The 12,010-nt window shown below is 29.0% G+C and overlaps 1 protein-coding gene across 1 annotated transcript; it reads left to right on the forward strand.

Moving 5' to 3' along the window:
* The first annotated feature begins 298 nt into the window (after positions 1-298).
* Positions 299-11,809, forward strand: LOC130673524 (uncharacterized). Its single transcript, XM_057478546.1, has 4 exons — positions 299-454; positions 2,216-2,467; positions 2,643-2,702; positions 9,247-11,809. The coding sequence occupies exons 1-4, from the start codon at positions 359-361 to the stop codon at positions 11,461-11,463; spliced, it is 2,625 nt and encodes an 874-aa protein (XP_057334529.1). The 5' UTR covers positions 299-358; the 3' UTR covers positions 11,464-11,809.
* The last annotated feature ends 201 nt before the right edge of the window (positions 11,810-12,010 follow it).

The raw sequence follows: 12,010 nt of genomic DNA on the forward strand, positions 1-12,010 counted from the left end.
AATTTTAAGAGCTTGACATTGAAATAAAAATAAATTGAAAACAATCCGGAATTTCGAAAAATTTTATTCGTCATAATTTGTAAGAAATAAAATTACCTACAAAAAAGTTTCTATGATATTTTGTAATAAGACTGATAGCTTCGACGGAAAAGTGAAAAGATCTCAAAATTTAATAGTTACAGTATGATTTTTGTATTTAATGGAGGGGGGACGAGAACTGTATGTAAGCTGGAGGCTGGAGGTAACTAAAGGGAACGTTCTTAGTAGCTTCAGTAGTCTGCAGTTATACTTATCAGTTACTTTGGTATACACGTGTAGCGTTCAGTAACTTCAGCCTTAATTTCAATTAAATGTAAATATGAAGAGAGGTCCATACAAATTGTATTTAGATCGTGATGGTGACGGTGCTATGCCTGATTCAACATTTTATCGAAAATTAAGGAAAAATAATGCTGTAAGTATGAACCTATTTGAAACATTTAATATGGAAACACACACACACACATATTAGGGTGCTTCAAAAATAATTTTAATTGTTTTTTTCGCTCTTACCGCAAGAAACGTTACCCGCATGGAAAAGCTATATATTGTTAAAAATATATCCGGTGAATATGTGATAAATATATGGCGGCAAAAATATACATATTTATGAATATATGTTTTTCACATATATTGGATTATATATTTTTAATAATATATTTATTTTTATATAATGTTTTATATTTCTCTATATATGTTATCTCATATAATGCTCAATATATATTTGTCATATATGGATGGTATATATGTAATTATATTAAGTATAATATAATATAATATAATATAATATAAGCTAATTCCCTAAGCTTTTCAAAACCCTACGATAAGTAAAATTATCGCTAATTGAAGCCAGCAAAAAAAAAAAATTTAATTAGTAATTTTGATATACAAAATGAAACTTTTCAGATAGCTTCAATTGGCATTTTAATTATGATAATTATGACTTATCATATAGTTTTGGGAACTTAGAGGAATCAGCTTCAAAGATCTATGCATATATTTGGATAACATTCAGTAGTTTTTGAGTAATTAAACTTTTAATGAAACAATAAATTTTTACACGTTAATCAGATGAGAAATTATAATTATAATAGCGACCTAACTATTGAAGTTTTTTGAGGTAAGAGCAATAAAAAAAAATAAAAAATTTTTTTTTGAAGCACCCTAATATATATATATATATATATATATATATATATATATATATATATATATATATATATATATATATATATATATATATATATATATATATATATATATATATATATACATTACACCGTAGGACAATTCCAATTTATTGAATGCATACTGTAAACGATAATTTTATCATTTTCAATTAATTATGATCTTACTAAGAAATAAAATTATTAATATGAACTTTCATAAAAAAAAAAATATTTTGCGTACATAGTAAAGGTACCTTTGTAGTCATTGTAGAGTAGGTTTTTCATACTTGGAAAATTAAAATAAAAAAATTTGTAAAATACGCAATGACACAATTAATTTTTCGAATGTGCTAAAAGATTTCTTGATTAGACTATTAAAATGAGAGATTTTAAAAAGATTAGTAGCTCAAGTAACATATACGGTATTAACCCAGATAGCAAAATGACGTCTTGATGAGTTCTGAATGAGTTCCTATTTATGATTTGGACGTCTTAAAAACACGTTAAAGAAGTCTTTAAGAAGTTCTCAAGATGTCGAATGCGCCACCTAGCGAACTCAGTAAGACATCTTTAAAAGTTCTCAAAGAGTTCTCAAAGAGTTCTTTTTTCTGACTCCGCAAATAAGACTTCAGAATGAACTTACCATGACGTCTTAAGGAGTTCCTAATTTTGACTTCATTTTGACTTTAAAAAAGTTAAAAAAAGAATACATTTAGACGTCACAAAACTGACGTCTTATTTATGAAGTCTTCAAGAACTCTTAATTTAGAGTTCTTAAAAATGACACCTCTAAAAAGTCATTATAAGACTTCTTGAAGACTCCTTCAAAAATACGTCGTAAAGCAGTCATTCTGACTTTAATGCTGTCTGGGAAGGGTCTAAAAATTGCGTAGTGGCCACGAATGGTAGTTCTACTCTATACTGCGTGCATCTGCGGTAGTGATTAAAAACTTTTAGTCTTTTTATTTTTAATTAACACCTCTTATTGTTTTATGTGTGATATATAGATTATAAACGAAGCTAATCAAGTTCAAAATCAAAATGACGATGAAAATGACGATCAAAATTCAAATGTAAATTATCCGTTACATTATGTGGAAAATGTAGATGATAGCAATTTATCGATTATTGAGACTGCCGATGGAGACGTCATTTTTTCAAATAATCAGGCATCTGTACTTATCGTGAATATTGAACAAAATTCATGGCTTCGAGAAGAGTATGATGAACAAACTCAGGATCGAGAAATTTGGTTTGATGTAAGTATAATTAACATTAACTGAATAAAATAAAATAAAAACGACAAATTCTTTGATATCCCATAGATTCTTCAGTAACATCCATACAAAAGACAAATTTCAAAAATCCTTAAATTCCCAGCGTGTAAAAAAAAAAGTTAATTTCATATATTTAAGAAAAAATTTTTGTTTGTAGGCCGAAGATTCACCGCAGATAGAAGATTTTGATAGAAATAATGATGATGAGATTAATCAAGTATGTATTATATCATATGATAAATAATTGAATCAAATTTTGTAGCTTGAGAATTGCAATGTTCATTCATCATTCCAAAATTAGTTATATAAATATATATATCTATATTAGGGTGATTCAAAAAACAAACAAATTTTTTTTTTTCTTCCAAACAGGTTCAAAAGTTTCGCTTAGATAAAAAAAGACGCCTGTGAAAATTAGAGCTCTTAATATTAATATTAACATTGTCCGCATTGCACTTTTCTATTTCCCATAAGAATAACATGGGAAAAATTTTTTTTATGTCTTCTGATTTCTATAAGGAGCTAACGATGCGTCATAGAAATGATTAGCAGGCATATTTTTCTAGGGAATTGAATGTTCTACAAAAAAAGATTCTTATCATTTTTTGCGGAATCTATTTGTTCAAAAGTTATTTGAGGTTGAAGTCGAATTCATATTAAATTTTGAGTTTTTCTTACTTTTCCGGCGAAACTATCAGACCTATTACAAAATATTATTGAACCTTTTTTGTAGATAATTTTATTCCCTAGAAGTTACACCGAATAAAGTTTTTTCAAATTCCGCATTGTTTTCTAGTTATTTTCATTTTAATGCCAAGCTCATAAAAATAATAGTTTTCTAATCGATTTTGAGAACTTAACGTTAAAATGAAAATAACTAAAAAAACAATGCGGAATTTGAATGAATTTTATTAAAAATAATTTGTAGGGAATAAAGTTGTCTACAAAAAAAGTCCTATGACATTTTTTGATAAGTCTGATAGTTTTGCTGGAAAAATAAAAAGATCTCGAAATTTTCTGTAGATTTGACTTCCAGCTCCAATAACTTTCGTGCAGACGAATTTATCAAAAAATGATAAGAGACTTTTTTTGTAGAGCGTTCAATTCTCTACAAAAATATGTGATGGACATTACAATGTAATTTACGGTTCATTAGTTTCAAAAATCAGAAGAAAAAAAAATTTTTTTTCCTGTTTTTCTTATGGAAAATCAAAAAGTGCAATGCGGACTACCTTAATATTAATATTAAGGGCTCATATTTTCAGAGGCCTATTTTGGCATCTAAACGAAACTTTTGAGCCTGGTTCCGAGAAAAAAAAAAAATTCTTGATTTTTTTGAAACGCCCTAATATATATATATATATATATATATATATATATATATTGAAACGATGTTGAGGTCCACCCCTCTAATAGGGATGAATCAACCGTCCGTTACCCATTTAAATTAAATGGGCCCGTGTCCCTTTTAGCTAGTGAGCTAATAATTCGGTAACAGATCCTGGTGTTACCCGGTTCGTAAGGACCAGACGACCGGTTGGCCATAAATTTATATATGCAAAAGGCATATAAAGGATCGGGAGTCATGGGGCCTTTATAGGGTATTAATATACCAGAAAGAGAGATAGACTACAGGTAGTTGTAAATAAGCCAAACTAGTGAGAAGCACAAGAAATTATAGTGGTATAATAACCGTATTATTATACTTACCTGTGAGGTGTTGATTCACTGGCGTTGATGATTGAGAGCAATAAATAATTAAGACAATTGTGAGCTCTGTATCACAATTGTCTGGTATAGCTACAAGCAGGTATTGTAGATGATAATCGCGGCAGGTACGCGCTTCTGTAAGCAGGTATTACAGGGTAAATCGCGGCAGGTACGCGCTTCCACAAGCAGGTATTGTGGGATGAGATCGTGGCAGGTACACGCTTCTACGAGCAGGTATCGTAGGAAAGGAGTGCAGCAGGTATGCACCTCTACAAGCAGGTATTGTAGGAAAATGTCGCGGCAGGTACGCGCTTCCACAAGCAGGTATTGCGGGAGAAGGACGTGGCAGGTACACGCTTCTACGAGCAGGTATCGTAGGAAAAGGATGTAGCAGGTATACATCTTACGGGGTTACCGTCTTCTATAGGCAGGTACTATAGGCTAGGATGAGGATACAGCAGGTATGCACCTCTACGGGGTTGCCGTCTTCTACAGGAAGGTATGTAGGCTAGGAAGTGTAGCAGGTATACACGAGAATAATCATTGCAGTTAATGATTATTCGATTAATTAAAAAGTATACTTAAATACTACTGAATACTCAGGCGTAGACAGGTAAAAGTTAAAAGAAAAGAGTTAAAAAGAAGAAACTTATTTATTATAAATTCATTATGAATTTAATGGTGAGAATACTAGTATAAATCTGAATAATTAACGGCGCGCAGGCCTTCTTATAGATTCACGTCGATGCTTATGCGTCGACGTGATGCGCATCCCTTCCATTGAAAATACGAATGGAGAGGGATTATTAAATAATAATAATAATTGAATATAATCTAGCGGGTAAACCAGATAGCATGTGGTAACTACCCTGGGTAACGGCCTATTATCATGGTGCGATAATGAGGGTTTCATAAACCTCGTTACAATATATATATATATATATATATATATATATATATATATATATATATACATTTAAATTGGTTACTTATTATTTAGATTAGTCGTCTTTTTCGAGGAGTATAATAATCTTACTTGATTTCAAAATTGCTTTTAAATTTACAACTAGAAAATCAAAGATGTCCGAAGTATTGAAGATAAGAAAATGTTTAGTTTACATTCATCTGTGAACGTTTTTTATTTACCACATAGAAATAAAGTAAATATACGTTTTTTTTTTTTTTTTAAGAATTTATCGATCTACGAAAATGGTCTTTTAACCCAAGTTGTTGCCATCAAATTACAGTAGTTAGAAAATTTTAATATTTGATGATCATGATTTACTTACAAGACATTAGCTTACATTGATTTTTTTCTTATATTTCATAAGATATTCAACTTTTTACGATAGTATTTTAGTCAAAAAAAGTTTAAAGTGGAAAAATTAACTTTGATAAGTGCAAAAGAAAAGATAAAATAAGATTGAAGTAATTAATACTAAGTTATGAATTGAATAGACGATGATTGAGTGCTTACAGAACTTTAGTTAATTTTAAACATTTTTCTAATTGATGATTATTATAGAACGTGAACAATGTTATAATAGAAATATCTGAAAAATGTACCAAAAAAGAATTGACTCAAGTATAGATTTTTGGGTCATGAGAGGTTATATAAATATCTTCCAAAGACCATAATTTGTTGGCGGTTCAATTTAACAATTCGGTTTAAATGAAAATTTTTGTAGATCATAGAATTCTCTATAAAAAACATATATTTATGTTATTTTTATCAGATAAGTAAGAATATTTATACCCATTAATTTAAACTAGGAAAATTTTCATACTTAAAAAACATACATACGTGCATACAAACATATGTATATCGCGTGCCAAAAGGTAAAAGGTCGCATAATGTTTTTTTTATCGCCAATTGATTAATAAAATTTTTTTACACATGAAAATCAAACATAGATTTCCCAAAGCTAAAAGGGCGTATGTCTTTAATTACGCACCCTTTCAGCTTTAGGAATTTGAAAATTTTTTGACCTAAAGCTTGCCTGTGACTTAAGAAGGGCCTATAATTTTTTTGGTAGGAATTTATTAAAAAGCTTGGTCTAAGTCTAAAAATGAAGAAAAAAAACGCTAGTCACAAAGGTGTAATCTAACTAATACGTTCTTTTAATATTAAAATTAAAAATGCGTGTAGAAAAATCACAAAATACGGCTGATTGTATTAATGTATTTTCTGTCAGAATTGGTTATTAGAGTTGATAAAATTATTTTAAAATTCTTACACTGAAGTAAATTAGTATTTTTTTATGTTGTATAATCGTTATGAAAATTTTTTATTTAATAAAAAATTTGGTATTTTTTTTTTTTTTTTTAATACATTTTAAGAAAAAAAGTGTAGGAGACAGTTTTTTTCATCTAACTCGTCTTGTGAAACTATTAGTCAATTCAAACTCGAATTTTTTTTATGCGCCCTTTTAGCTTTAGGCACTACTTTACTAAAAGCTAAAAGGGCGTATGTCGAAATACGCCCTTGTAGTTTAAGGATGCCTAAATTTTTTTTTTTTTACAGATCTTTGTGTTTCCAAAGATTTTAAAACTAATGGCAAAAAAAATTGTTTATGCGCCGTTTTAGCATGGATCCCTGATAACCTGTAGCAATGCGCCCTTTTACCTTTTGGCACGCGATATACATTTCTTCGTCCGTCGTGCTACGAGCGCAGCGCCACTATTTTTATTAAAGATTATTTAAAAAGAAAAGAAATTTCTTAGTCTTTAGAAATTTTATGAGTTTTTCTACTATACTTTCTAGTATCTAATGAATAAATGATATTCATTTTTCCGATATTTTAAATATTAAAAAAATAATTTTTTTTATTGGAAAACCTGAGAAACGCGGTGATTTACTGTTGACACGAGTAAGCTCGGGCGTTGAATTTGTTCGGATTTTCCGTTCACTGTTGCCAGTTACAACCAACGGCTCATTTCCAGCTCATTAAATTCATCTCTTACACGGAAAGAATTTAATGATAAAAATTATGATAAAGTTATGATAAAAAGTTGATGATTCAATTTATAAAATTTAGATTGAATTATAATAAAAATTACAAATAATAGGCTGAAATTCCCATCAAAAATCGAACAACCATCTAATTGCCTTAGAATATGACTTAAAATAAATATTTTGAAAAAGAATAAAGAAAAAAAATTACTCTTATTGTGTTGAAAAAGAAAGGATACAAATTTTTTTTTAATTTTAAAATAAATATTAAGTTATAGAGCAATACAGAGATCGTCTGTTTTTTTAAGCCTACGTTTGTGTGCGTAACATGTAAGTTGTCGCGAGCAAAATAAAAGACATTTAATTGAAGCAGTTTTTCATCAAAAAGCTAATGGGTTTAAAAAAATGGTGTATTGGGGAGTAGAAATTAATCGCATGGAGTAAAAATTAATCGATTAAGAGGAGATATTCACAATAATCGACTAAATATAAGACTTTTAAAAAATTACTCAGTAGAAGAGTAAACCATAGTCTAGCAACGTTAATATTTAAACGAAAAATATTAAATTTAAAACAAGAAATACCAATTTTTTGCAACGGGCCAGGATTACTCGAAATTACAGAGTAATTTTTATCAAAAAATTCTTTTCGTGTACCTAAATATTTCTATTTAAAACGAAATTGGTAGTATAGTAAAAAAAATTCTAAAAATATTAGAATTGTCTGGCCCTATAAGATTGCATGGCTTGAATTTTTGAAAATCATAGTTATATTATTTGGCAACACCGCAATATTAAATACATGGCGGCGCGACGAACGAATGGTGGTGAGACCGCGCGGACACATACATTAGATCAACCCAATCAAATCGACTATCGTTTTTTTTTAAGGACATACAAATAAAAGTTCCAGTAGCATAAAAGAAGACGCCTGCTAAAATTTAAGTCCTTATTATTGATATTAAGTACTCTCTAATTGCAATTTTCTATTTCCCGTTTTAATAATATGAGAAAAACAAATTTCAAGTTTGGAATTTTATACTCGGGTAACGGCATATTGTACACATAAGGCCGGGACACATGTTGTAGGGAATTTAACGCTCTACAAAAAGGTCTCATGATTTTTTGATAAATCTATCTATTCAAAAATAATTTGAGCATGAAGTCAAATTTATAGTAAATTTTGAGAACTTTTTACTTTTCCAGCGAAATTATCAAACTCTATCACAAAATGTCATAAAATTTTTTTTTGTAGAAAATTTTATTTCCTACTAAATGTCTGGGAATTACGAAAAGTATCCGGGGATTTTTTTGCGACAGTTAAAAATTTGAAAATTTTTTAATAATACACTAATCACGAAAATTAAGAGGCATTCAAAAAATTCTAAATCATTAAGTGATTTTCAACAGGCTGTTAGTCGAATGGAAATGGTAACAAAAACAAAGAAGGCCAATTGTAGCTTTAAATGATTAATTTTCTGATCTAGTTTTAGATTTTTTTTATTATACACTGTCCTGGAGTTATCGTAAAGAAAGACCACTTTTAAACCCGACCCCTTTAGATTTGACTGAAAATTTTTTCTCTTTTTCTACCCAATCAAAAACGTTTCTCATAATTTTTAATTTCGTGAACTAACAAGGGTATAATAATTGAAATAGTTGCCGAAGTGAGGCGAAAAAAATTTTTCGATCGTAAAGCACGTGCTTCGCATCATAAGTCGTGCAATAAAAAATCATCTTTTTGACAGGATTATTGTTTCAATTTATAGAAAATTTCTTCGCAACAGCTGATAGAATAAAAAATATAAAATTTTTTTGAAGCATTCTAATATATATGCATGTATGTCATTGGAAGAGAAATTTATATTTTTTTATTGATTACTCTTACTCATTTCCAAACTTATGCAACCAAGTCTTAATGCTTTGAATTATAATAACATACAGCAATAACTAGACTTATAAAGTTATAATTATATTAAAAATAGTGTTAATAACAATCATAATGATAAACAATCATTTTTCGTAGTTGAAGCTTGTATTGTGATTTCTTAGTTTATTTACATTTATAAAATAAGTTGTTCATTGTTCTTATTTTACAGCATCATCGTTCAGAAAGTGATGATGATCATGATTATCACCAACCACTGTGCAACTGTACGACAACTACGCGGGGAGAAGCCTTAATGATGACTCTTTTATTAGGAGCTGAGGAATCCCTTACTTGGAAGACTATTACTGCAATCCTCTCAATGATAAATACTTTGTTTAGAAATGAAGTAGTTCCTGCTTCAAAGCATAAATTATTTAAAATATTAGAATTAAATGAAGAAATTCTGTCTTACCATTTATTTTGCGAAGATTGTTTATATTATTTTGGTACTCAAGAAAAGTTGAATAAAAAAGAACTAGTTTGTGAAACTTGTAGAAATAATGAGAAATCGCCAGGGATTTCATATTTTCTAACTTTTGATGTCTCTCAACAGCTAAAAAAAATTTTAGAAAACCCAGAAGTGCAAGAAGTATTATTGGAAAGATTCCAAGGTGTTCAACAAAATTTGTACAACAATGACATACGAAATATGAGTGATGGACAAATATATAAAAAATTATCTACGATAAATCATCCTTTAGCAGATAAATATAATTTCACATACACATTCAATACTGATGGTTGTCAGCCTTCGAAATCTAGTAAACTTTCTATCTGGCCAATATATGTTAAAATAAATGAATTATCACCAAAACTTCAATCTAAACATATTATTATGACTGGTTTATGGGTTCATAAAAAAGAGCCAGATATGCTTCTTTTTCTACAACCATTTGTTCACCAAGCTAATAAACTGTCGGATGAAGGTATACAATGGAAATTAGGAGATCAATTAATAACAAGTAAGTTTATTCCTTTGTGTGCTGTAGTTGACTCAGTAGCGAGGTGCAAAGTTTTGAATATGAAACAATATAACGGTAACCATGGATGTACATTCTGCGAACATCCGACAGAACGCGTTGATAACAACCGAAAATATCCTATATCAATAGTTGCTCCACCAGATAGGACAGATGAGTCCATCAAAAGATGCATGATATTAGCTGCTCAAAATGAATATGGTCGAGATGTTATGGGTGTTTGGGGGCCATCTCCATTAATGAATTTAAAATATTTTAACATTGCAGATGGAATGTCCCCAGACTATATGCATGCCATTCTATTAGGAGTAATAAAGCAGCACACCGAGATACTGCTGTCATCATTCGGTAAAGATTACTATATTGGTAATCCTAATCAGCTCGAAGTAATAAGTACTAAACTTAACGATTTTAAACATCCTACATGTATAACGCGCTCACCAAGATCTATTACCGAAAGAGACATGTGGAAGGCGAGTGAATGGCGATCATGGCTACTGTTATATTCTTTACTATGTCTCAAAGGGATTCTTCCTCAAAAATATTTAGAGCATTTAGCTCTGCTAGTAGAGGCAGTACGTATTCTATTATTAGAAATAATTGAATATAATGATCTTGAAATTGCTGGTTCATTGATTGTAAGATATGTAGCATTATATCAAGAATACTTCGGAAAACAAGTGATGACTTACAATATCCATTTACTGTTACATATGAAAAGATGTGTATTGAATTTAGGTCCTTTGCAGTTCCACAATACGTTCATTTTTGAAAATGAAAATCACTTTGTTCTGAAAATGCAAAAAAGTCCAAATCATATTGCTGTACAAATCGCAAGACGATACTTATTCCAAAAATCATTACCGTTATTAAAAAAAAAAATAGAAGTCAGCGAAGACTTTCTAAAATTTTGTGAAAAACATTTAACCGGACGTTTGAAGAATTCTTTGAAAGTGGACAATTGCATATTAATTGGAAAAGGAAAAGATTATGAACTAAATCCAGAAGAGAAAAAACTTTTGAATAAATCGGCTAAATGTAAGTCGTTTAATAGATTTATTTTAAACGGTAAGCGATATACATCAGACAGTTATCGTTTTTGTGAAAAAATAAATGACTCTTCAGTATTATTTAAAAATGGCAAGATAGGCATAATCAAAAATATTTGTTATTTTGGTACTGATGAAACTGAAAAGAAAATTTTCATCTTTTTTGAAGAGGTAGTAAAACAAAAAAAGTTTTTTTTTTCGTCCAAGAATGTTACTGTTCACAATGTTGAAGAATGTTTAATAACTAAAAAATTGCAATATTGCGAAGCAAGCATGATATTACAACCATGTATTTTGACGTCCATAGAAACAAAAAGTTATGTTATTTTCATACCACCCGGATGTTATGGCGATTGATAAAAATAGTATTGTTCTCCAAATTAATAAAAAGAAATTTTTATGAATACCGCTTCATTAAACATTTCTAACAATGAAAAACATTATTTTTCTCCACATCTTGTTATATTTACATTTAGATAATTATTATCGTTGTTTGCGTTTTTTGCTTACATATTATTTAAAATCTTGCCAGTTCAAAATTTTGAAATTGGTAGTACAATATAAATATTATAAGAGTAAAATAATAATGTAGTGATATAAATTTTGATGTACTTTTATAATGCAGTTTATGCAAATAATATGGTTCTGTTATTGTACAATACAGATTATTGTGATAATTTTTTACTTCATAACTATTTCCATTTATAAATGTAAAATTTTTTTGACACTTATTACGCAAAATGGTTATCAACAAATTATTAAGTTAAGTATAACTGTATATTTTCACTTACTGTAAAGTCAAATTATTATATTTAATTTATTATGTTATTATTACACTTAGTTATAACTGATGATAATTATAAATTATTAAATATTTCATTATATTATTGTATAGTTTTACTTA

The sequence above is a fragment of the Microplitis mediator genome, chromosome 8, assembly GCF_029852145.1.
Source record: "Microplitis mediator isolate UGA2020A chromosome 8, iyMicMedi2.1, whole genome shotgun sequence".
Taxonomy (NCBI): domain Eukaryota; kingdom Metazoa; phylum Arthropoda; class Insecta; order Hymenoptera; family Braconidae; genus Microplitis; species Microplitis mediator.